General features: G+C 39.6%; 1 protein-coding gene across 1 annotated transcript in view; it reads right to left on the reverse strand.

Annotated features, from left to right (window-relative positions):
* Positions 1 to 5,178: 5,178 nt before the first annotated feature.
* Positions 5,179 to 27,664, reverse strand: part of KREMEN1 (kringle containing transmembrane protein 1) — a gene marked incomplete at both ends in the record, with an annotated part of 31,151 nt that continues 8,665 nt past the window's right edge. Inside the window, 8 exons of the mRNA XM_082491661.1 lie at positions 5,179 to 5,341; positions 6,327 to 6,411; positions 8,105 to 8,263; positions 8,869 to 9,201; positions 12,641 to 12,794; positions 13,263 to 13,387; positions 21,264 to 21,355; positions 25,336 to 25,498. Of these exons, the coding sequence (XP_082347787.1) occupies positions 5,179 to 5,341; positions 6,327 to 6,411; positions 8,105 to 8,263; positions 8,869 to 9,201; positions 12,641 to 12,794; positions 13,263 to 13,387; positions 21,264 to 21,355; positions 25,336 to 25,498 (1,274 nt within the window). The remainder of the gene's footprint in view (positions 5,342 to 6,326; positions 6,412 to 8,104; positions 8,264 to 8,868; positions 9,202 to 12,640; positions 12,795 to 13,262; positions 13,388 to 21,263; positions 21,356 to 25,335; positions 25,499 to 27,664) is intronic.

Consider the following 27,664-nt stretch of genomic DNA (forward strand, 5'->3'; position numbering starts at 1 on the left):
ATCATTCTCAGCATTTTCAACTCAAATATTCTCTTCTGACCTCCACAGTGGACAATTCTGCTGTGATCTGCTGCTTAACTGCAGCAGTTTCTACCTCCTTTATTCAAGGCTTGTCTACACTTCAGCAATACTAACTGAACTCCTCCTGCAGAAATTCACTGTATTTATTTTTTTATAATTGTTACTTGCAGCCCTTTGCTGAATGTAGGATGACCACGTATAGACACAGCACATATTTCAGTGGTGAGTCATGTCAAGTTTGATTTATTCTGTTTTCTTGTCAGTCTTATTTAGTTCATGTGATAGCCTTTGGATTTACAGTAAGTTGTCTTGAGACTGAAATTCAGAATGCCAAATTTCATCCCAAAGCACAAGTGCTCAGTAAAGCTGAGAAAGTGTAAGTGGCATGAAATGTGTGTTGGGGGGTGTGTTGTTACAGAAAAAATGGTACGGTCTGAAGGCAATTATATTTTTCACTTTCCAGATCTCAGGGTAGCAGAATGATAAGGTTGTTCATAAATGTCTAGAACAATATTCAGGTGAAACTATCACTGGACTATATTTCATTGGAAGGTTGTGAAATACCATTGCTGTAAGGTATTAAGAACTAGTCGGACAAGTATTTGTCAGGAGTTGTTTTTGTAGTTCACCCTCCCTTTAGGCAAAGTGGTGCGCTAGAAAAATCTGTGGGCAGTCCTTCCCACTGCTGGAGAAGGCTTATTAAGCAGAAGATGAAACTGGAATAGCTCGTCATGCTCATTCAGTGGCAGCCAAGTATCTGGTGATGTGTTTGGCCTGTAGTCATACAGGCTGCGGATTCAGTACAGTTTCCAGGGCTATCGGTAAAAATCTCCCTTTATACTGTTCCCAGGGGAGCCTGGAATAGAGTGTAATGCTGCAATACCTCTGGTGTGCCTGCGTGAGCAATGGGATAAACCTCCTCCCATGGTAGAAAATCTGGCAGAAACAGGGCCTAAAAAAGACGACGTTAATGCTTGATTGAAAAAGCAGATGACATGTTTGATGTTAAAATGTTCCTGAGAGTACAGGCACATGAATTTGCAGAATTTGATGAACAGCCTAATGCAATTACAAGCTAGAAATGAGATCCAAAGGAGAAAAGCGCGTCTTAAAGCAATTGTTTCATCAGCATCTATTCTGCCACAAAACGGAGTCTGAGTTGCCCTCTTCTCAGTGTTCTTCTATTATATAGACAGATTAATTATCTTTGATTTTTTTCCTATGGTTACAGTGTATAGAAAATTTATTTTTCCCAGAGTGTAAGCTAACATCTTTTTTTCCTATAAAATGTTAGCAAGATACAAGCATAACATGCTGTATTAAATAATGCATTTCCTATACATATATAAATATATATATTACTATAATAACATATCACGCATATTTTTAAATAACACAGTCGCTATTTCCCCCCAACATAAAAATATTAAGACAAAAGTACATAGAAAATCATTTAGTCAATAAACTAAACTAGTTTTAAAGGCAGATTTTGAATGAGGGAGGCCACCTGTCCAGCTGGGCCCCATCCACCTGAGGTCCACGTGCACTGTAGGCTACTGGAAGTGCCGGGCTGCGGGGACTGAGGCAGTGGTCACACGGATGGCTGCGGAGGCAGTGCCAGTGTAAGGACTCGCCGCCCCCACTGCTGGGGCAGACAACTGTCTTATCTGCTTGGCTGTTAGCTCACCTCTCTGCGCAACCACCCCGTAAACAAGAGCAGAGACCTGGTAAAAGTAACTCAGGGAAGAAAAAGCAATGGTAATTTTTAACCTGGTGAGTTTATTGCACCACCACACAGCCGGTCATACCAACAGAACAGAGCGAGGAGGGGGCCAGAGCAGGGGCTGGAATGCCTGTAGAGTGTACACGAGGCGGCAGCTCCTCACCACGGCTTTGTTGTCAAAACAGTTGCTTTTTGAATTATGGCCAATGTCGCACTTGCAGCCTGTCCAGCCTGTTGAGGGAATCGCTAGGTTGGAGGTCGGAAGGCCACTGAGTTACAATTCCAAACAAATTCTTCTTTTGCAGTTATTTTCAATTTGTTGAAGAAAATGCTGTAAACGCCACCATCCTGAGGGGTCCGTGCCCTCCAGCTGTCAGCACTCAGCTGCCAGTGTCGCAGGGGCCTTTCTGTATGCCGAATCATGTGCGATTACAGCAGTTGTGCATGTCACTTTTCTCCTTTCTCTCCCCAAACCATTATGGTAAAGATCATAAAGTGCTACATTAACAAATACCATATACGTTGGCTGTAGACCACCATGCCACTGAAGTGCTCGTACTAGGAGTGCAAGTGACCATACACATTTTGAAAAAATCCACCGCAGAGAGCTGCCACTCTTTATGATCTTAGGCCAGTATAGCCTCAGAAGTGCTATTTAAGGGACCCTGTCCATGCATGTCTATTACTTTGTTTCCTAGGTACCTAGAATCAGACAATCTGAAAGAGTTGGCAGGGAACATAGCAATTTCATCTACACTTTTATCAGTGTGTTTACCTGTTCACTGTTCAATACCTTATGCTTAGTCATTTTCATTGTTGCCATGGCCAGTTAATATGCTATAACTGCTGGGTTTATGGCTCTTTCGTACATAAATTTGATTAGCATTCCCTAAGAAAGGGCCATGAAATACAATTTTATTATTTAAATAAAGCTGAGGGACTGATGCAAAAATCTTGGTTTCTAAATTCTCTAGATTTTGCATCAGTCTTTTTTGTTGTTGTTTATAATGAGCTTTCTCTAATTTTGTAGTGAAATTAAATTTTTTACTGAAGAAGAGAAGCTTAACAGTTCTGTACTTTTTCCTTCTGCAGTAGGCAGAAATCAGTCACGGGCTGTTCCTGATGTTTTTTCTGTTTAGCAGCATTAGCTAACTGCTTTATGAACATATGTTCATGCATATGTTTAACTACTCAAGATCATTTGATAAGACAAGCAAACAAAGCTTCATAACAACATCCTCATAACTTAAATCTTAAGGATCTAGCTTTACACTCTGACTCCCGGGTTTCCATTACTGAACCATATTAAGCATGCTTAGGAAGCAAACTAATTTGTTTTGCTACAAATCTGTGAGGTAGACTCTTTTCCTACACAGCATGGTGCAAACCCTGTCTATTAAAAAGGCAATTCAAAATTTTTTGTTGGGTCTGGAACAGATAATGTTTTTTGGTCCAACGTGATGAAACGTAAGGGATAACCAGCGTATTTTACAACTCGTCCTGTCTTGATTTTAGGCAATACTGTAATTATCTTTTCCTGTATTCTTTCCAGCATCTCATGCGAGAAAGTACTAGATGTTCCCATGATATTCCATTTTTGATATAAACAGTTCCATAATTGTTGGCTTAGTAAAGTATTGTTTCCATTAAGCATTTATGTGGAATTGTTCAGCTGTCTCTGGCACTCATCTGTGTTACATAAATGGAGCTGGAATGACTTCAATTCAGGTAAAAGACTAGTTCTACAATGGCAAGTAAGGCACAGTATTTCATTGCTTAATTTTTAGATGCCCTATTTTTTCAAGGTAATCTATAGACTTCATGAAGGGGAAGGAGTTACATGTTAAAAACAGAAGGGCAGATACTATAATGAATTTAAACTCAGCAACAATTTTCTTACTTTTCCTAGTTATCTTTTGCAGATACAGTCAATAGTTGCTCTCTGACTGCAGGTCTGGTATACACAGACCATTGGTATATGGTTACGCTGGTATGTATTCCTTTTGTCTTAACCTGAATTACTGTATTTTAATGGCTCTCACTGAATTTCCTCTAACTTAGTTTGAGGAGCTGCTCACTCAGTAAACTTTTCCAGTCAATTTATCTGACTTCTGTATTGTCAGCTTTTCCCAAATATCTTGCTGGTCTGGACTTGCTGAGGCTGAAAGACTCACTGTTGATCCCCGGTGGTGGGATGAGAAGTCTGAGCATTGTGGGTGGACAGATATTCTACCAAAGAGAAAAAAATAGTTAATGCTCTTTGTTGCAATCAAAGAGAAATTATGTCACAGATCAGATCCCCACTGATGTTTTAGTTCTTTGATAATTGAGGGCATTAATCTTAAAAATGCAATTCAGTTTTAATTTTGCAGGCAAGGAGACGCCACTTCTTCTCCCAGGTGAGTATCAAGGCAACTGTTCCATATGTGTTCAGATGCACAGCCTGGCATGGTTGAGTTGTTGATAGCAGGCTGCAACTTTGTCAATAGTTTAGGCTGCAGAGATCAATGTCTTTAACTTCAGAGTAAGAATTTGTGTTAGTCAGCCTCACTGTTTAGAAATCCAGTGGATTTACAATTTCTTTGGACAGTTCTTTAAGAAGCCCTAAGCTCACATCCAGAATGAATGCAGGATTTGGATCAGAATACAGTAGTTTTTTAAGGGATCACTGTGAATATGAACAAAATCATCAAAATCGGTGAATGACGGGTCAGACACAGTCGTTTAACGGTCTTCATTGCTTGTGCAGACCTTGACCTAGTAAGCATTACTCCATTGAAACTCACATTCGCAGCTGAAACTCCATAGAGCGTTTGCCTCCTGAATTTGATTTGGTTTTTGTTTGTACATCTCTGCTTGTAGAAACAGAAAACGTAGAAACAGCAGAGCATGGGGCAACCAGGCTGATAGTTTCTCAAGTCTTTGGCTCCTGTTTTACTTTATAGTACCATTTAGACATGTTTACATTAAGGCCATTAAGCTCAGGTTGCTGTGGCAGCTGAACAGGTTATCAGTGTTCACCTCTGACTTCAGCCTTGAGAATAAAAGGACTAAAGTAGCCTGATAAAATACAGCTGTACAGGAAAGTAGGACAAGAAGTCCTCAACCTGCAGCTACTCATTCAATTACTCTTGGCGGGGGTACAGGACATTTTGAATTTTACAGGTTTTTACATGTATTGTAAGTGCTTTCGTTTAAAGGCAGTAATTAACAACACTACAGATTTGATGAGCACCAGATATTTCAAAACTATTGCTGCAATTGAATCTGTTGTCATTAGTATACCCAAGAGAACAGCAGATAAGCAAAGTTACTCAAAGGCCTTTGGAAATGGACTTTTTGGAAAACAAGTATGAGATTGGGAGCTAAAAAAAGGATTATTCCAAAGTCACCTGCAGTTTAAGAAGATTCATTCTTGTAAAATAAAAGACACTTCAGTTTCCCACTAGTGGGTTGCAATCATCTTGTTGACTTCGAAGCTTTTTCTTGAAGATGGATATCGATGTGGATGGCTGGTAAAATATACTCCATATCTCACCAGCAGTAGTAACCTCACTGGAATCTTCTGTTTCAGCTGCAGGTGGTATCGGATGGGATCTAGGAAACAAGAGTCAATTCACTGCTGAGGTGCTTGGGAAGCTGATATTATTAGTATGTCTGCATTACTGCTACACTGGTAATGCCAGCAGCTTCCGCTACATCTGTGATGCCTTTTTTTTCTACCTGCTGCACAGTTATGTAGGTTTTTGGAGCGTTTCTTGGTTGTTTCTTGACCAAATGAGAAGTTAGGCATTCTGTTGCTAGAGTAGTTGCTACCCTAATGAAAGCAGTGACATTAAGCTAAGAATTCTGTACATATTCTTTTACTAATCACTATTAATATACATTAATTTCCTTGTATATTTAAGCCTGTTTGTGGCATGCAAATACAATATTCAACATTTATGATTTGCTGATAATTCACCATCATTTCGTTCAAAGACTGTCCATCTAGAGGACAGAAAAATTACTTGGTATAAGTGTAGAGAAATATAGTAATAAAATTATGTTGTTTTTAATAGGGAAAAAAATATACTGGTTAAGTGTCACACCATAATACAGATTTTCATTTTTGTGATTCTTTTTTGAACCATTTTCAATATTTCAGTAAAAGAAAGTATTAACTAGCCCACATTGAACTTTTTTCCCCAGTTCCCCAATTTGGGATGAGGTTTTTAATTTTTTTCAGGCAAAGTATTATCATAATTTGACCTCTTCCCACCAGTGCTAGATGTCTGATTACACTTTCCTCTTTGCTATATAACATCACTCAGTTCGAGAAACCTTTTTACTCCTTAAAATACAAATCTTGTCAAAACAGGACCAGAAGAGATATTCTAGCAGCAAATGCTATCCTAACAGACTGGAAAAATAAAAAATGTGATTATTTAGTATCTTTTATGAGGATACAAATACGTAATATATAGCTTGATTTTGAATGTGACCAATCTGACAGTATCAGAAGGCACAGAAATGAAGTGTACCAGGTTTGGTACAGAGCCGAGATGTCAGTTCTCCGGGGACAGTTTTGCTCCATACTCACCTCATGGTTATATGGAGAAATATCTTTGCTATTATGGCTGTAACACCTAAGATGAGCAGTGCTGTGAGACTATATATTGTCCATTCTGTAAAAGAGAAGAGCAGAGGGAGAGGAGAGGAAACTGTAACACTCGGTCAGAACTATTTTTTTCCCATGCAGGACTGCTCCCTATAAAATTGAAAGTTGGGAAAATTCAAAGCATATACCAGTAAAATTATCTAATTAATCTAGGAAAGGAATCAAAACTCACTCAGAGGAAAATTTAAAAGCAAACTAAACAACATACTAGAATATATCCTACCAGTAGTAACTATATTTGCAAGGAGATGGCCTAGTTTTATATCAGCAATTATGTAAGTAATCACGAAGTATGGTGGTTTTTTTTTTCCTTTCTAGAGTCTACTGAGACAGCTGATCAGTACTTTTGGTCTGCTATTTTATTACCTTGCACGGAAGGCTCTTGGTCATTGTATTTTATGTTTCAATTTAGTTCTGTTGTAGAAGCAAGTCAAGCAGGACTTGTAGAGCAGCTTGACACATGGTTGCGTTGGAACTATTTAAGAGATTGGGGCTCGAGGGGAGCTGAGTTCTAAATTATTAGACCACCTTTTCATTTGGATTTCCATAATCTTGCAGCGGGAGGCTACAGCATGTCACGATGGGAAAAGGGATGGCACTAGAATGTAACTCTGACATACTTAGCACACCAAACAGCCTTGCAAGGACCTTGAATTGTTAGAACAACTGAACAAAGGCTGTCACCTTCAGAAATCCTGAAGTTCAACAGAGCAAAAAAAGGAAACAGGCTCCCTCCCACCCCGTGCCCCTTCCTCAAAGCATTGACTGTTCATGATGATTTTAACGTTTTTTTCATAACTGCATAAAATCCAAGGGTGCAGTTTCATCTTAGGTTGGTATGCCTAAGCTACTTTAACACTAGGCAGTTTAAATGTAGCTGTGGAAACTCAGGCACTATTCTGGGCCTCCTGCCAGAGTATCTGCCCAGAATCCCAGGCATGTTCTGCAGCTTGGCTAGTTCGGGTATATGCAGCTCATGTGCAGGCACGTTCTTATGCTTCAGGTTTGGAATGCAGACAGCTTCAGGACTACCGAACTATTAGAGTGTCCACACTGTGATCGAGGCCCAGCTTCAGCTTCAACAATATGTAAAAGCAGATGCCCTGGGTAGTTTTCAGATAGGAGAGAGCAATAGTGATATTCACCAAGAGTGCATTTCCGGTCTTCAATTATTTACAACTCAACAATTTCCTGAATGAAGTGATGTCTTGAATGTGAGTTCTAGACACATGACAGTTCTCAGTGGCATCTCCCCTGCACCCACTAACTTGCTTCATCCTTGTCTAGCCCTCTTTGTATTATTGCTGGAGCTTTCCTGAATTGGGATAACTGGGATGCATTCAGCACTTGGGCTCTTCCAGACTCTACAAAAGCTTGCTCTTTTTTCAGTACCTTTTGCCCCCTCTACGGAATTCCCTGGACACTGAAGCTGATGCTAGTAAGGAGGCTGCTCTGACTCTCATCTTATTCTGCTGTGCTTTCATTCTCAAGGACTCACCATCTTCATGCTATTTCCAACTGAGTTATGCTGAGAAGTGAGTTTTGAACAGTAAAGAGAGCAGCACAGTTAGTGGTAATTAGACTAAATGAAAATTCACAGTGGATCAGATAATGTGGAGGAGGAGGCAAAGGAAATAATGACTCTAGATTGTGCCTTGTCAAAATGTTTTTCCTCTTTCCACATTTTCTTGTAATATTACCAGGCATGGAGCTACTAGGATGACTTGGGCTGGTTGTGATGACATAAAGTATCTTTGATGACCGGGCTGCATTGATGCTGAGATTTGCTTGTTCGTTTATCTTCTCTGAAAGGGTCTGATTCACTGGAATGCTGTTTTGATGCACATTGTCCTTCACAGCTGAAAACACAAGAGTATAATTACAATAACAATTTCTTAACAGGTGTAATTGGACTTTATTTTGTGCTTGTTAAACAGACGTGTGCTGGTCCCTGGTTTACTTTAGAGAACTCCAATAATCAAATTATGTTTGATGCCAGAAAAAGCCTGTACTTCACCAAGTTGGGGTTCTCAGAATTTTTCTTGAAGCTAATTGTTCATTGTAACAGTAGGTGCAACTGAATCTTTTCTCCTGATGACTTTCGATTGAGTGGAATACACTGTTGGAAAGAACCAAGATGGACCAAGATGCAGATCGACTAATGTTTTTTTGTTTTGTTTCAGCTTTGTCATTTTTCAATCTGTTTTGAAAGGCAGGTATGTATAGGGTTGAATTTTTTAAAATATAAATTTTGCTATTTATGACATAGCTGACTGGAGTGTTCCAAATTGAGAGAAATTTTAGCAAAGCTTTTACCCACTGAGCAGTGACAAGATAGATGAAAAACCTGTAGACATGGGAGTTAAAATATGTGCTCTTTTTTTGCCACTTCAGAAATCTCCTGTGTGAATTAAATGCTTTAACAGCTCATTGAAAGGTAGAAACAGCAAAGTTAGCCTCTTACCTCTATATCTGATAGCAAATCCCTGGGCTTGATTTATTTCATCTGAGAAAAAGTACAAAATGACAAAATCCAAAGAGATGTTAAAGGTGTGGGGAGGTCGGTTCTTGCCATTAAAACGAGCTAGAACATGATAGGTATAACCATCCAGCAATTCCACCATATCTGTAGCATCTTTGATTTCAAAAAGGGCAAAGCTGAAGTGGATTTGAGACGCTCCTGGAACTTGTATGGTCCAGTAACAGACTTTGCCTGTGCCATACGTGTCGGGAAAATCTGGGGAATAGATCACAGCTGTAGCAGCAGTGTAATTCCCTCCACAGGCACCAATAAGGGCTGTGAAAAGAAGAGGAGAGGGAGAAAAATGTAAGAAAAAGGTTATACATTCATTATGCACAGCTTTAGCACTCTGTAGATTCTAATACTCAAATGTGACTTGCAGGTGCAGACTTGCTACCCCGGTAGAATGCACTGTCTCTTGGATCGGTGTTCTTCACCATCCACAGCACCGGGAGCACTGCTATGATGTGTTTGCTTGGGTTACGCTCATTCTGTCTACTCAGAGACCTATGTATCAGTCTTGAATACTGCAACTGTTCTTTGTCCTTATATGTAACCATGTTCCCTTTCTGCATCCCTGCAGGAACAGGATGAACACTAAATCACTGATCCAGAGACTTCTACTCCATCCCCATCAGGCAGGCAGGCAAGTGGATTTGTGAACTGCTGAATTATTGACATTCCTTTACAGCCATATCAAATTGAAAAAACAAATCTTCACAGAACAGCTGAGGTTGGAAGGGACCCCTGGAGATTGTCTAGTCCAATCTCCCGCTCAAAGTAGGAGACATTGTCTATTTTGAGTCTCCAAGGTTGGAGACTCCACAACCTCCCCATAAAATAAGTTTTTCCTTATGTTTAAATGGATTTTCCTGTATTTTGGTTTGTGCCTGTTGCCTCTTGTCTATTCACTGGGTAACACTGAGGAGAATCTGACTTCATCTTTATACCCTCCCATCAGTTATTTATACAAATTGAAAAGATCCCCCCGAGCCTTCTTTTCTCAAGGCTAAACAAGCCAAGATCTCCCAGCCTCTCCTTGTATGAACAATGCTGTAATCCCTTAATCGCCTCTGTGGCCATCTATTTGTGCTTTTTAAGCATCCTGTCTTTTGATCTTGTCCAACTAATGTTTGACCTTACCTTCACTAAGTAATTTGGAAAAGATCCTGTTATGAAGTCTAAAGATAATCTTTTTGATTTGTTGCTACCTTTAATATTCAAAACAAGTACATGCCCAGTAAATCTTTATATCCCTTGACAACTATCCAGATTCCCAGTGCAAACTAATTTACCAGTGAATCCAGAGGGATACTCAAATGCCAGCCAACTGAATTGATGCATATCTATATATACACATATATATTTTAAAAACATATTGTATATAGGTGTATATGCATATATACGTATTTATGTATATCCCCTAAATACACAATATTACATACCTATTATATAATAATATGTTTCATGAGAAAACAGAGTTATCGCTCCCCCATATCATAGGCTGAAGGGCTGAAGAATTAAAGTAGAATTATTTTCTCTGAAAGCTTAATTAAAGCCCTGTAATAGAGGCCTGTGACTATGGAAATAAAGAAGGGAAGTGTTTTGAAGTGTCTCAGTTTTCACGGGCATCTGAGAAAGAGCTTTAATAAATACAAATTAAAAGGGAGCTTGGAGAACAAGAACAAGAAGTAGCATGTCTGCCAGAAAAATCATGTGAAAACATTTCTCTCTTTTTCTGGAGAAAGGCCTGATCGTAGCCTGAGCAAACCTCATGCTTTAGTGCCACCCTATGAAAGACCTTATAGAGGAACTGAAAGAATATGAAAGTCGAAGAATAAAAAGACTGTGAAAGGCCCCACAGAGGTACTAAGCCACATAGAGGAATTTGTGTTTAGCACCTACTCCATGTTAACAGAGCTGCTGATTTAATCAAATAGATAGAATTGTTGGAATAGATAGAATAGATTGAATTGATAGAATTGAAATTTGTCAGTGAGATATTAAATTTCCTTTTTGCCAATGGCTTATAGGTATTGTTATATTTGGCTGCACTGTTTGTAATTACGGAATCACAAGATGTTCTTCAAACCAGCAATATTAACTAAGAATGCCAGTGACTAGTGCTTCACAGATGCCTGACAAAGTACAGCATTGCCCCATATAGAATGGAAACACTTTCCCTCTCTCATTTCTTTCATTGGTAGAGTTCTGTGTTGTGGGTATGAATGCTACAGCTGTAGGCTATAACAGTAGGACATAAACACATAAGGTTAGTGGGGGAGGAGCGTGGGGGGGTGTACAGAGATCAGGGGTGAAGGTTCTGGGGATATGACATAATCTGGAAAAGAGGAATGAGGTGAGCAGGTGTTGCTCATCAGCAAAAGAAAAATAGGTGGCAGTTACTAGGATGACCTCTCTTACCTGGCCATAGCTCTCTCCCTTGCTGTTTACCTGAAAAGACAATGCAGGTCCTCAACATAACATCTTGCCGAGCCCTTGGTCATTCAAGAATCATAGAATCATAGAATGGTTTAGGTTGTAAAGGACCTTGAAGATCATCGAGTTCCAACCCCCCTGCCATAGGCAGGGACACCTCTCACTAGACCAGGTTGCCCAAGGCCACGTCCAGCCTGGCCTTGAACACCTCCAGGGATGGGGCCTCAACAACCAAAGGAAGGCTTTACCCATGAAGGAGTTGGGAGGCCAAGAGCAGAAGGTAACAGAGGGTGCTGCAGTGTAAAGCTACATGCTATCTCAACATTGAAAGCAACATGCAACTCCAATGCTTCTTTTCATATCTTGTGGAGAATTTGGAATCGAGCAAAGTGACTAATTCCTGTCTCAACTGAAATGTCTTTCTGTCTCGCTAGCTGGGAACCAGAGTTTTAGAGTAAGGAGATGGGAAGTTTGGTTGTGCGTTCAGAAGGTGGAAAATGATGCCAGTTTTAGTTCCAGAAGGTTTGTAACTCGACTTAAAAGGTTGCCTCTCCATCAGAGGCAGTTGAGATCTGAGAAGCAACAATATATATTGGTGCATGCTGTGAACTTTTCCAGTACTCCCAGCTATACTGGGAGCCTGTACTGCAGCCAGACAACTGGGTACTCATACCATCAACGTGGGAAGTTACACAGCTGGCACCGGTACGTATACTGAAAAGAAGAGTAGAAAGGAGTATTTCTACGTATAAGAAATTATGAAATCAACAATGGTCACAATAGCCACCAAACTTGTTTGTATTTTGGGGGTACACTCCTTCCCTGTTGCAATTCTACTATGCTGCTTTGTGTTGTGTTAACTGGGTTGCAGCAAGTCACATCTGGTTTGATAAAAAAAACCAAGTGTATTGAAATTTTATTTGAGATGCCTCACTTAATCATATATCTACTCTCTGGTACAATCAGTTCTGAAGGAGTCTTTCCATGACACGCTGTTTGCAATAGCTGAGTTGGTACCATTTGTGAGGAAGTAAGAGACAATCTCTGGAGCATCAGCCAGTTGCCTGAGCAGGCGTCATTTCTTGGAAGAGCTATTTCACATTATTAATGGATGTGAATTTTATGCAGAAATAGAAAGCAGCTTGTTTTATATTGAATTTAGGTATTTTGCTGTTTTGTGTGCAACAGTTCTCATTGCATTTAAACCCTTTTCCCTAATTTGCTAAACATTTGAGGCCTTTCCTTTGGGAAAAAATGAGCCTGTTTCAATACTTACTGTCAAAAAGAATGACTCTGCCATCCCCACCACAAGGCTGAGTATGGTCTCCAAAGCAAACACTGTTGCATTCCGTACTGGCTGCCTCCCCGTATCTCCAGTAGTCAGGATTATTTCCACAGAAACAAGCATAACCTGATTCCATGCCTGCAAACTTTGACAACAAAGATGCATAAAGAAGGGAGAGATAATATTTAAAGGAGTGACAGCAGGAAGTTGTATGAGCAAGAAAGCTGGCAGCAGAATATGTGTGTTTTGGAGACGTAGAATTAGTCAGAGTTCCGAGGTCTCACCACAAACTGTTTTTGTTTGAGCTGACAGGATGCTACTTAGACTAGCGAGCAAGATGGACTGGAGGGCAATTAGGGTGCCCTATCTATCACTCATAACTGCACTGTGCAAGCATACTTTCTCCTGGCATGCTGGAATTATTAATTGGTTGTTTGCCCAGTTTGCTCTGGAGGGCTAGGTCCCCTGGAGCAGGAGTGAGACCTTAGACCTCCTAAAGGTGAAAAAAAAAAAAGGGGGGGGGGGGGAGGGCAGAAAGATGATAGAGAGCTCTAGGAATATTGTCATCTTTTGTCTTTGAAAACACTTTGTAAATGTACATCAAAGAAATCACCTTAAATTGTTGACTTCGGCAGGAACTGATGCAAGTTTGGATAGTAAGTTTATTGGAGGTCTCGCTGGTGCCAGTCAAAGGTGGTGGCTCTCCATGGTCCTTGTAACACCCTAGATTCCCCGGCACTGGCAAGAATAACAGATAACAGTCATTCTAAAGGTGTGCTTGGGAACACCCAAGACACAGACCACTTTATGCACTAGCTGGTTTCTAAGCAGTTGCCTATATGTTCTGGTCTTGATCTCACAGTATGGGAAATGTTACTCTATGTGAGATCCTTGTCATGTTTTCCAGATGTGCCCAGGGATAAATGACAGGTGGTAAAATAGCATCATATCTTCTTAGCAATATACCTGCAATACTCTGTAGTTGATTTCTGTAAGCTGCAGTAATATAGACAAGATAAACACCTGGTTTATTTCTCCTGATAAAGACAATTAAAAAAAAAAAAAGGCACTAAGTGGGTTTGGAGGTTTTGTGGGGTTTTTTGACTGATCATGCATATTCTAGCAATGGAAATCAAACAATGTTATTTCCGTCTGATCTTCAAAACAATGAAGTTCTGGAAGTTTTCTAAATAGGATATTTGAGGAAGGGAACCTAAATTGTTCTAGGGAGGAATCTGCCAGGTTTTGTGGGAGGGACTACATACCTATACAGGGGAATTTCCTAATATTTAAAACTCAAATCTGACATGAATTCAAAGTATCATATTTTATGGTATGTACAAGGAGATTCAAAGAAAGTAATATTACTTTTTTAAAGAAACATCTATTTATACTGTATTAATACAACATTTCAAGGCTCCTTGGTCACTATGGGAGGTCAGAAAGAGTTTTCCCCCTTCAGTGCATAATTTGTCTTCTGTTTTTGTTTTGTTTTGCTTTGCTTTTGCACTTTGCATCAAAGCACTGGAATTTACCCATGACTACTAGAGAAAGGATGTGGGGTACAATATAGTGCTGTGCTAATGGCATCAAATTATCCCTTGCCTACTTGTCGTATCTGCCCACATACTTGGAATTAAGTCTGTTACCATCTCTATGGTCAGATAATTTTTATCCCTGTGCCAGACTGACAAGGATTATTTTTTGTCCACCTAACCCCCACAGCTCTGTGTAACGTGATGCAGTCACAGATCTGTATGACAGTTTTACTTATTCAGTCATTTGTCAAGGTCCATGTCCTTCTTCTGTTGAGGACTCCAGAGCTGGATGCAGTACTCCAGGTGGGGTCTCATGAGAGTGGAGTAGAGGGGCAGAATCACCTCCTTTGACCTGCTGGCCACACTTCTGATGCAGCCCAGGATACGGTTGGCCTTCTGGGCTGCGATCGCACATTGCTGGCTCATGTTGAGCTTCCTGTCAATCAGCACCCCCAGGTCCTTCTCCTCAGGGCTGCTCTCCAGCCACTCCCCGCCCAGCCTGGAGTTGTGCTTGGGATTGCCCCGACCCAGATGTAGGACCTTGCACTTGGCCTTGTTGAACTGCATGAGGTTGGCTTGGGCCCACCTCTCCAGCCTGTCCAGGTCCCTCTGGATGGCATCCCTCCCCTCCAGCGTGTCTACCTCACCAAACAGCTTGGTATCATGTGGATTAGCTGTTTTGGGGCTCCTTTTGAACTAGCTATCTCTTGCACAGGTGGCCCTTTTCTCTATCAGATAACCTGTGTGTTAGTAACCTGCTTCTATATTATTGTACTTTCACATAAATACAATAAGAATGCTAATAAGATGCTTTTTATACTGAGCAGCCTTGTGCAGTAGTCCTGAAAGTATCTCTTCATTATATTTTGGAAGGCACATTTCTGGGATTTCTTATACATGTCCATGAGCAGCAGCCATTGAAATAATGCCTTGAATTCAGAACTTCTATTTGTCTAATTCTAACAAAGATGATCTCGTCCCTATTCTTCTGGAATATTATATACTGAGCTTGTAAACTGATGTCAGCTAACCATTAAAATCTGAATCCTCCTGATACCTGAAACAGTTAACAGGTCTGTCAGAGAACTTGCTCCCAGACTTAGGCTATGTTGCCTACGGCAGCTTCCTTATTTTAAGCAAGAGGGTTAGCATATGTATTAGTGACCAGCAAAGATATTAGCATGTGTATAATTATACTCTTAAGGAGGATGATTATAGTATTATAAGAAATAACTAATGAAGTTGGGAAGAAAATTCAAGTATGTATATTTTTTGAATAATTAGCTAATGTTGCTTCAAATATTGTTCATAAAATAATTTTGTTTTCTAAGAATGATACCATTTCAATTATAAATGCTTTCATGGATTCACAGCTTTGATATTACCCGCACCAACATGCATATAAGTACTGAGACTTCAAGTTACAGCCTGATCTAACATACCTTTGGAAATCCCCATGTGCAGCCCCACCCCAGCTGAGTACAGCTGGGCAGATAATTCTCAGAGATCTCCGTGTTTTTGCACAGCGCATGATTTCACTGCCCCGAAAAAGCTTCCTAGTTTAACCAACCTAGGAGACCTGGGATAATTTTCCTAGGAGATCTGGGATTTCCTAAAAACACGTATTATAGATATATATATTTTTGTTTGTTTGTTTTAAAGTAGCTTTATTGGTGAGACCCTTCCACCTTGTGTCCAGAGGATTAGTACTTCATTATGTTCCAGGCTAAGAAACCAGACTGAGTAATTTTTACTGTAGACAGTAAATTATCCATGGCCCAGCAATGTGCCCTTGTTGCCAAAAAGGCCAATGGAATCCTGGGCTGCATAGGGAAGAGTGCGGCCAGTAGATCGAGGGAGGTCATTCTCCCCCTCTACTCTGCACTGGTGAGGCCACAACTGGAATACTGTGTCCAGTTTTGGGCTCCCCAGTTCAAGAGGGAGAGGGAACTGCTGGAGCGAGTCCAGAGAAGGGCAACTAGGATGATTAAGGGCTTGGAGCACCTCCCGTATGAGGAAAGGCTGAGAGAGCTGGGACTCTTTAGCCTGGAGAAGAGAAGGCTGAGGGGAGACCTTATTATGGCATACAAGTATCTAAAGGGTGGGTTGAAGGAGGATGGAGCCAGCCTCTTTTCAATGGTTCCCAGGGACAGGACGAGGGGTAACGGGCACAAGTTAGAACACAGGAAGTTCCGTTCAAATACACGGAAACACTTCTTTACGGTGAGGGTGACAGAGCACTGGCACAGGCTGCCCAGGGAGGTTGTGGAGTCCCCTTCCCTGGAGATTTTCAAGACCTGCCTGGATGCAGTCCTCAGTAATGTGCTCTGGGCAATCCTGCTTTGGCAGGGGAGTTGGACTAGGTGATCTCTAGAGGTCCCTTCCAACTCTGAAAAGTCTGTGATTCTGTGACAACTTCTTACATTTTGTAACTAAATCAAGTGTACCACTTGGGTATATCCAAAAGCTAATTAGCCTATTTGGTGTCCCAGCCGTATTTTAACTTTCTGGTATCTAGCAAACGAAATTAGTGTCATGTGATTGGAAATAAACAGGAGAAGCATCAGTCTAGCCCAACAGTGAACAGTAATTTCCATGCCAGTGCCCAGCTCTTCAAATTACTCTGATACCAAATCAACAAACTACATGAGCCCAAGGATCGATGCTTAGCTAAAAGCACTTTTGTAGTCCCACATCAAATACATGATGAAACACTCTTCTGAACTGGGACAACACACACACACAAAATGACTTCTGTACATGCATATATGATTTTCGATATGCCAGTTCTTCCTATGGCTACTGATGGGCTGGTCCTAAACCTGAGACACCCCTGAGTTGCTGCTGAAGGGTAATCAAAGTACCTAGTATACGCATAATAGTAGAGGGGAGATCATCTGTAATCTGATTGGAGAAGATCCAGTTGGCAAACACTGCTTTTAGATCAGATCCACAGTGATCAGAAATTACTGCTTTTTCAACAGTAATTTTAGTATATTAGAATAATATGTTCCTCATTCATACTACATTAAACTGAATCAGGATGTACGCATAGGGAGCCAGTCAACATAAATCTAAAGCAAGACAGTGTACATTTATGCACGTGGAGCAGCTCTGCAGAAAAGGATGTGGAGGTCCTGATAGACAGGGAGCTGAACGTCAGCCAGAGTGTGCCGGGCAGCAAAAGTGGCCAACAGGCCTGAAATAAGATGAGCACAGCCAGAGATCAAGGGAAGTGATTGTTCCTCCACTCAGCACTTGTTAGGACCACATTGAGACTACTATGTCCGTTTATGGGCCCACCAGCGCAAGAAAGACATTAACTGTCTGAAGCAAGTTCAGTGGCGAGCCAAGATGCTCAGAGGGCCGGAGCACTTGCCCTAAGAGAAGAGGCTGAGGGACTGGGGCTTGTTCAGCCTGCAGACGAGACGGCTTCGGGGTTCCCCCTGGCAGCTTTGCAGTACCTACATGGAGGTTGTCACAACGATGGAGCCAGGGTCTTCACAGTGATGCACTGTGGACAAGAGGTAAGGAGCTTACGTTGAAACATGAGACGTTCAGACTGGATACAAGGGAAATCTTTTCCCCATGCTGGCAGCCAAGCACGGGAACAAGGGCCCAGAGAGGGAGTGCGCTCTGCGTCCCCAGAGGTTGTCATGGCCTGACTGGAGAAAACTTGGTCTAAGCTGACAAACTGAATAGCTTGGTCTGATCTCGGAGCTAGCCCTGCTTTGAGCAGGAGGCTGAACTGGGTGATGGCCTGAGGTCCCTTCCAACCTAGGGTACCCTACAATGCTATGTGTATGTATAAAACTATATATGTGTGTGTGTGAGCATATATAAAGCAATGAAGAATCAAAAGTATTGCTAGATAGGCAGTGACTGTTTAGTTACCCTGAGCTTTAAAAATTTCCAACATAATCTGCTGCCTTAATTTGCTTTTAATGTTTAGCCTACTAAAGATGCTTGGCAAAAATGAGGTAGTCAATGCTCTGCAAGTACGGTTCATGCTGATCAGTGATGCCCTACTGTTACATTATCTTCACCAGTTTGTACCTATTTGTTCTCTTGTGCCTAAAAGGTCACCTTTTTTGTGCAGCCATGCTATTTTTCTTTGAAGCAGCATCTGACATAATGAGATCCTGGCAAACACCAGAGCTTCTGCATGCTACATGTTAAGGCACATGTATTAAAACATGGAATTCATCCTTTTGAGCTCAAACCCATGTTCTAGCTATGTTCATCTGGCTGTCTTTCAAGAGCCTCCTAGCTTTTTGCGATGGTAGTACGCACCAGTATACTGTCTCAAATTGTGCGAGCTCCTCTGTTCTTCTGTTAAAAGGTATACAGGTCAATCTTACGGAGTGATCAATGAAGCTCTGTATAACTTACCTGGCTCTGCCATTTAACACTTCATCAATATTTCAGTAATAAATAAACACACATGCACCCACGAGTTATGATACCAGTGATGGTATCTGTTTACGGGAAGAGACTTGTGCAGGCCATGAACATGGAGATGCAATGAACTGGGACAGCAAGCCTGCCTTTCTTTTACCTTTTGGGAGCATAAGTTGTTATTTCCTTTGAATTTCAACCTAACCTCATTAACAAAGAGACCAAAAAAGTCGGGAGTAGCTGCAACATTGCAAACAAACCATCTAAAGCATTCAGTTCTGAATACTCCATGTGAGATGCACATGTTCTCTCAGGACTCGGTGCTGCCTTCTTGCCTTTTATGTTGTTTATGTCCATTCAAGTCTGCTTAGCAGACAAGCCATTAAGAAGAAAAGAGGAAGAAAAGGAAAGACTAAGCTCCTACTGGGGTGACTACCACTGCCTTCTGTGATTATGCCCATCCATCCTCATCTAACATTGCTAAACTCTGTATAGCGTGTTTAAACATGCAGAATGCCAGAACGTGTTTCTGAATGAAACGCTTTGTGTTACGTATAAATATTAGTGAACAAGACACATGATATAATCATGTGAAATCATCATCGTAATGAAAAATTCTTAACTGTAGTTTCTTAATTATTGTTACAGTGAATCATTGCATGCAGATCTCTCTAGGCAATCAAGACGCTTCGTTGTTGGCATTGTACTAGTATTATGCGGGTGTAGTTTATAGGTAAATTATGCTCCAGGTACTTGTCTTTTCTAGCAGTAAATATAATTATGGAAAAGAAGCTTATATAAGACAATTTTTTTACTTCTTTAAAAACTTCAAATAGGATTTCTTTACGGAATTGCTTTCTTGCTCTATCACAAAACTCACTTTTGTATTATGCACTTCACAAGTTGTTTTCGATGGTCCTATGATTTACCATAATGCTTACTGAAAACAGAAAATCTGGTAAAGAATAAAAAAAAAAAATATTTTTTTTCCTTACACAGCTTCACAAACCATGAGGTTTGTATTAAGACTTGGATGGGCTTGCAATGTACAGTTTGTTCTAAATTGTTGCCATTTCTTTTTCTAGTATCCAGTTTCAGTGCAATGCTTGAAGCAGCTGCTACTGGTCAAAAGGACATTTTGTAAATGTAAGTCTGGATTATCTGTGCAAGTGAGGGTCCAAGTTTAAATCCTCTGCTCCCCACCACAGAGAAAATGAGTGGGGCTGGTTTTAAAAGGATCCTTTGTGTAGAACAAATGGAGTGGAGAGAATTTGCCTTTCAGCTTTTATACTGGTGGCATATCCAGAGAATTTGTTAACATCTGTGGTCTTTAAAGAAAATGCAAATTCTTTCATTTTAGACCAAGATAAATTTCTTAATTAGGAGGGTCATGTTTCCTAAAAGGACCTGGTATATCAGAAAAACAAGAGTAAAAATGTCCTCTGAACAATGAGTATCAGTGTTGAATTATTTTGTGCTATTTAAATAAGATTTCTTAATCTATATTTAAGTCTAGGTAAAAGTCAACTGACTTAAGGTCACAGTTTGCCTAGCTTGAAGATGTGAATCACTCACTCACATTCATAAGAAAAAGAAAACCAAAGTAAAGTGGACAAAGTAAAAAATCACTTGATATCTATTTTTTTTTTTGTTTGGGTTTTTCTTCTTAATTTCAAGTAAGAAATGTACCTCTTCCAATCAAAAGTATGCCTACATAAGGACAACTGCTCTGAGGCTTAATGGTATACACATAGGTTATCCCTTAGAAATAGCAAGTACTTGCACAGAAGTTAGGAAAGCCAGTAAAGGCATTAATGATTAGACTTAATATAAGGTGTAGTTAGGTAGCTTGTTAACATGCAAAACTGGAATCTCTTTTTAATATTTAGGCATATTTTAAAGAATGTGATTCCCAGTTTATCCTGGAGAATTCAGGAATGAAAATTTTGGACCATATTGACAAGAATCATGACAAAAACTCCACATTTTGGACAAGGTAAATAATATAATACATTCAAAATATTAAATACTGGAAGAAAGCTTCAAGTGAATAACTTGTGTATTATCTGTTAAAAAAAAAAAATGAACAAAGTCCAGTTTGTGGTTTCATAGCAATCCCAAGTATATACACCTGCAAAGAACAGAATTCTAGCCCAGAGCTCCCATACACCTAACAAATAGCCACCTTTTCCCTATGTCCTCTCATACTGTCTATTTCTTCCAAGAAATTCTGCGTATGATGTGTTATACACATTAAACAAATGCCATCCATTTTACAAGCTAATTGCAAATGATGGACACATAAGCACCTTGTAAAAAAATTAATAATTCTCTATTCGTTTTTGTCCTCTGGATTTTAATAAATGAATGAAATATTTCTATGGATTCAAAAAACTAGCAGTACTTCATAAGTTTTGAGTGATTCTCTATCTGGTATTATTTGTAAATAATATAATTCACTAATTCTGAGATGAGATGAAAAGGATAGCAATGGAGGAACAATTCAGTAAGCTTGTCATTAACTCTAGAGACCTGTTTAAAGTATTGTTGAGTCTACAAATGAAAATAAGCTGATTGGCCTTATCCTAGTTTCCGTTTGAAAATCACTACCCACTGTTGTATAACTGCCAGTCTCTGTTCAACAGAGATGCATGCCTAAAAAAATTGCATCCTCTTACTTCGGCAGGATGGAATCTCACAGTATTTCCAATATATTCCATCCTCGTGCTCTGCAATGTAGCACCATGGGCTGACATCTCCATCAGGGTTCCTGAAAGAGAAAAATAGAGTGAAAAGTCATCAAATACTTTCAAAAACCACATAAAAATAAATCTTATTAAGCTTCAGTGTCATCATTATTTTTGCTCTAATACCTATTGAATATTTAACCTGTTGGACTTGTATACCAAAAAAAATACAAAATTGGTCAGGAATTTCAGATAATTTTGGTTATTACTGTACATAGCAAGCATAAAATGCTAGTAATGTCTAAAAAATAACTTTTTTCTTTCAGTCTAAAAGGTGCAGAGCTATTTCTGAACAGTATTGAGAGAGAGAGGGAGATTTTCAGCCCCACATCCTGTGTACAAGTTCATTAGACTCCTAAACTTGATTTTTGCCTTGATACAAAATAGTCCAGACTCCAACCTTCTGCATGTATGATGACAAAACCATTTATCCCATAAAGTTTTCTGGGAAAGACTGAGGTCTTTTCTTCCCCTTCAGTAAACCTGAACAAATCTTTTCCAGTGATCTGATATATTGATGGATGAGATAATTCCTTATGTGTCCACAATTATTCTTTGCTGTTGTGTAGCATCATTTGCAAATGCATACCTAAGTAGTTATTAGGTTATTTAAAGTTTTTTCTGTGTAAACTTTGTAAAACTATTTACATTAAAAAGATCAATTTAAGAGAATAAAATGTTATTTTGGACAGTCAGATTGAAATATGACCTTTTCTTGTAACCAAGGCCAACTGCAATCTTTTATCATGTACTTTGGCATGAATTCTATTAATGAGACCCCCGTACACTTAAGTGTCAGTTCAGCTGCACGTTGACATTTGGGCATAGTAACAACTCCTTGTGGGAGATCCAATTTTAGAACTACTGGGGATTATTTTTGGTCAGATAACAGAATGCTGAAGACAATTGGTGAGTCGAGTTCAATTTAGCTGACCAAATGCTTCTAGTTAGACTTTCAAACAGACTAGGAAAAGTAGTGGACAAGGAAAGCCTATGACTAGCGTGCTAGGAATTTAGATGTAATGGCAGAGCTTCCAGTGGCTAAAGAGACAACTAAAATCAAGGAAAGCTTGTACTCAAAATAACACAATTTTCCTTGTTTTCACAGCTACAGGATATTTTGGGTTTACACCTGCATGACAGAAATCAGATGGCTGCAACTGAATCATGCTAATGGCACTCCACGTATAAATGCCTTAACATGCAAGGAAATTGGAGAGAAATGTGATGAATGCCTTTAGAAATCTTTGCCTTGAACCTCTAAAGTGCGTACAGTTAGAAAACAACTGAATGTCCTTCAAAATCTACAAAATCATCAGCCTGCATAATTTTGTTATGGCTGAAATGAGGTTAAGTGAAACATTATGAGGCATTTCCATCTTAACAGGGTGTCTTCCCGTAAACAAAGTATTCCAAGTAAGGACCACCCATGGAGAGATAACATGCTTCTCATTAACGCTTTAAGTGTAAAATTAGATTACTCAAATGTTGTCCATAAAATTGAGCCTCAAAACCATGTATTATGCCTTAAAAAAGCCTTATGAGATATATGTTGCCTCAGAGAAGGGAAGATCAAAACTTGTCCATTGTCACCAAGCAAATGAATGGCAGAGGAAGAGCTAAAACAGCAGTTATCTTCACTTACAAGGCCTCAACAAGATTTGCGTGCTAAATGTATCCTCTGACACTTGTAAAACAGTGACTTTCCAAGCATTTTTTTAACAGAACGTGAAGTTAAAAAGCATCCATTAGTTAGGATCATCATTCCATACACCTGTGGGAACATTCCTAGGCCAAGCAATATAGCGTAAGGAAGGAAATAGCTAACCTTCCAGTCAAACTCTGTCTCAAAGACGATAACCTCAAACTGTTAGGTGTTATATTAAAAAGCTGTATTTGGTAATCAAGTCATTTCTCAGGATTACGTACCAGATGATAGGCTTCTTGCTCCATGTAACACCAAATCCTCATTTGCTAAGTAAAGTGAGACTCCAGCAAGGATTACCTGGATACCTGGATAACATTCAGTTTGTTGTGCAGATTTTTGCATAGCTTGTACATGTTTTGCTTTGTACTAACCTAAGCATTAGCCAGAGATGACTGCCAAAAGTAAGACCCTGCAGATACAGCCTATGTAGGATACTACCATACAGCAACAATCAAAATTATATTATTTGTATCAGAGATAATTCAGTGGCTAATAGCTTTTTTATAGCTCCGTATTAGCATGCATACTTAGAGACACAGCTCTCTATATGTCATGAGAATTGTTATGCATTTGGTGGTGTTGGGTTGAGGGAGGCTGTGAAGTTGGTGTGAAATGTTTTTGGTGGGAAGAGTGTCTTTCCAGTGCTCACATGCTGATCTGATACTAGACAGCCTGATAGGTTTATTTGGTTTCCAGGCCATTTTCTAAAGAGAATGTCCAACTTATATGGAGTTTCTATTGCAGGAGGTGTATTTTTCTTTGCTCCTGTAACATGCTGAACTGATTCAAAAGAGAGACAATTCAGAACTTGGCAATAATGCTTTCTCCTTCTATGGCTGAAAACAGAGTCCACTGGTGCAACACATTGAACACTTATTTTGAAGCACTGCTGCAGCCACTGGAAAAGATCCCCAGTAAGTGTCCTTCACCAATGTTTTTCAAATAGAAATATCCTCCTGAGTCATCAAATACTCTGGAAATGCCACTGACTCCTTTCATCAATGTGCCATCTGTCTGCTGCATGTCACAAGACCTCTTTTCTGTGCTTTCTGTGCTTTCGTCCTTACTCTCCATTAACTGGCTCTCTGTCATATTTTCTTGAGTCAATGTCTGATTAAATATGGAAAATTTCTTGGATCAAGAACCAGGACCCTGTGTTTGTGACATAGCAATTGTGCTGAACTCCTGCATATTAATTTTGCCTCATTTATCCTGATTTATATTGCTTACAGTAAAATGATTTTGAGATGAAAGTGGCAAGTGTATAGCTCTACCCTAGAAAGCCTTACCTGCTAAGTAAAGGCTTCTTCCAGGAGAATTGAGGTCTGGCTTGAACCTTCTCACAAAAGACATTAGAACATTTCTTGCTATGCCCCAGATAACTCAATTCTTAATCTCTTGGTTTAAACACCTCTGTCCCTGTTACCCAGTGAGTAAGAGACACCACTCAACTTCATATGCATCCTAGATGAGCTGATGACTATCACTGTTTAAGGAATATATCTATCAGGTTATTCCCCACCTATTTCCATAGCAAATATAGATGGGCATAAAAACCTAGCTAGTCAGTCCTGCAAAGGAAGAAATGCACAACATCAGAAAGTTATATATTGCAGGCTGAAAAGAGCCTGCAGGGCCTTAACATCTCTGAACACAGGTTCTTATTTGGCTCCTAAATTTTGCAGTTCTTATTAAAGTTTTGACCTGAGTTCTATCCATAGTTATGGAGGACTTCTCCAGAAGGCAAGGAAATGAAAGTGGATCTGCCATGGTTTGAGCTGGTATTGCAGCCACTGACAGTTGAGCTTCTGAATTCAAGTAACAACTTTAAGTCACTGAACAGCTAATACTGAGAATTTTAGTGACTACATAACTTTCACTAGCACAAAACTCAGAAACATAGTGTATAACAGAAGCAGGCCTGTGGGTGAGGATAAAAACCATAATGTTCCAGAGACTCCTACAGACATTCACTACTGCTTCTGAACTTCTGAGTTGGATAACTTTTTTTATCTCCACCTTTTCATTTAAGTAATCTCTAGTCTTTCTCCATCATGCCAAATTATAGACTGGATATATGATACAGACTTTGGGTGAGAGCTGGGTTGAAAAAGTTATTCTACTAATGGTGCTTATAGATCCAGGGTACTGATTACAGGATAAACCAAAACCTGTTAGACATCCACGGTTCTGACATTCTTCACTGTATGACAAGAAGTTTCCTAATTTTGAGTCAACTGTGTAAAGTAACACTGGGTATATAGGCAATGTTAGTAGCAATGAGATGTTTCTTACCTGCAGTAGTTATGCTCTCCAATCCCTCCCTCCCCATTGGGATATTTCAAAGTATTATAAGGATGCTCAAAGGTCTCATTCCAAAAAAGACAAGGTTTCCCTGCATATTGGGAGGTCTGGTTCTGAGTGCCACGATAGTCAGCCCCATTTGCTGTATAACATTCTGGGAAGAAATGAAAACGGAAAAAGAAAGAATGTATGTAGGTTTAGTGTTTGGTTGTTCTTCCCTCACTCTCCACCCCATGCCCAAGAGACCATGTTTCCTTTCACTAACATGTTTCGTGCATTGTTTAGGCAACTAAAGATGCTGTCTAGGATTTAAGTTTTCTCTCAGAGTAAAATCTCCATTTGAAGAGATTATGATTTCATTACTTTACTAAACAATGTTAGGTCTGAAGAGTGATTAATACAATGAACACGCATTTTCTGAATAAGCATACTACATTTTTAAAGCATACTACATTTTTTACTCTTTTCCCCTTGTTTTACTCATTAGGGTGAATCTGTAACTTGATAATTTTCCAAAAATGAATGAAATTAGATTATATCAGTCTGCCACTTATCAGCATACTACCCAAAATCTCATGCAGTTTAACTAAAGTTGTGAATATCTGTACTTTACAAAGTGAAAGATTTTGTAGGCAAGGATCTTGCAAGCATTTACGTCCTGATTTAGAAAAATTCTTAGGCGTTTTTTTCTCTAGCCTGAATTGCCTTAGAAAGGGACCTCCTTCAGTAGAGTATAATCATGATACTGATTTGCCTACTAAAGCATTTATGCTTTCAGATTAAAACTTACAGGCCAGTATTTTTCTGCCTTGCTCATATTTTCTCCCATTTATGTTTGTTTTCCTAGCTTCCTATACTCAGCAAGTTAGAAATCAAAGCAGAGAACGACTTCTGTAGTCATTAAATGCTCTATCCCCTTCTCAGCTGAACTTCAAATCTCACGCTGCCTGGCTTTGCTGTGTCTTATTAATGATATCTTCTGATCAAGTAAGTACTCATATTTACAATTTTACCTTTACTAAAATGCAAAACATTTCTTATTAAATTATGCACTGTGAGGGTGACAAAGCACAGGAACAGTTTGTCTGGAGAGGCTGTGGAATCTCCATCCTTAGAGACATTCAAAAGCCATCTGGACACAGTCCTGGGCAACCTGTTATAGGTGAGCGTGATTGAGCAGGGGGGTTGAACAAGGTGACCTCCTGAGGTCACTTCCAACCTCAACCATTCTGTGATCATCTTCCAGAAATAGCCTTTATAATTAGTGTACCCAAAATGAGTCCATCCACTTTATAATTAATACATGCTAACATTTATCACCCATGCATTTATTTAGAAAGAGCACTGAGATACAACAGTCCATGACAGAATTAAAACTGCTGTGTTACACTGCTGTAAACATTTCTTTGTACTGAGTAGCATTACTGGGGAAAGTCACAAATTATTCCTACTAACTGCAGGCTGCGCAGCCCTCTGTTTTATCTGATAGCATTCTCCGCAAAAACCATGTAACAGCTGCAGAGACTTCTACTGCCCTGAGGGAAAGGCAGAGTGCTCTGAAGTGGAGTGTGCTGATCCCAGGTGTCCCTCATGAGATGTACTTCACAAAACAAAGCTAGAAAGACCTGTGTGGCTGCAGTTGGAAGAGGGAAAAAAACACCCACAGCTCAATCCTGATATTAACTGTACACCTTTTTTGTATTTAGAAATACTGTGGGAGAAGGGAAAATGTGTTATTAAAACATGCCTTTGAAATGAGTTTAGTCTGGGCCCACAAATATCAGAATGGTCCAATTACAATGATTGTTTCACAGTTTTGTTACACTGCAGATGAAAGCTGATGGTTTTGTGCCTTCACTCTGCATTTTCATGCTGAGGCAAGCTAGGATTTCTATTAAATGGAATTTTGTTGCTGAAGGCACACAGAAGAGGTGTCTGCACAGCCGTTAATGTATACTGCTATCATCCTTGGACAGAAAGCTATCTAATTTAATAAAAACAAGCTCAATACTCCTCCTTACTGTAATTTACCTGACTGCCTTAGCCTTGCAGGTGAGCTACATACATTTACTTGAAAATGCAAATCTGAGTTTCCAGTATTTAGGCCACCACAGGTATTTACATAAACATATGAGAAAAAACTCCACCACTTTAAAGTCACCAGTGTTGCAACTTTCTTCAGTACCTCTCTTGCTTTGCAGTTAATGTGAAAGTTTTTCTATGCCATAGGTGAAAAATATAAGTTGATGAATTTGGCAGAAAAGAGCGGAAAACATAATCAAACTGGATAAACAAAATAACGTAGAGTATAAAGAAGCAG

Source organism: Vanellus vanellus, assembly GCF_965231255.1.
Source record: "Vanellus vanellus genome assembly, chromosome: 16".
In the NCBI taxonomy this organism is placed as follows: Eukaryota; Metazoa; Chordata; class Aves; order Charadriiformes; family Charadriidae; genus Vanellus; species Vanellus vanellus.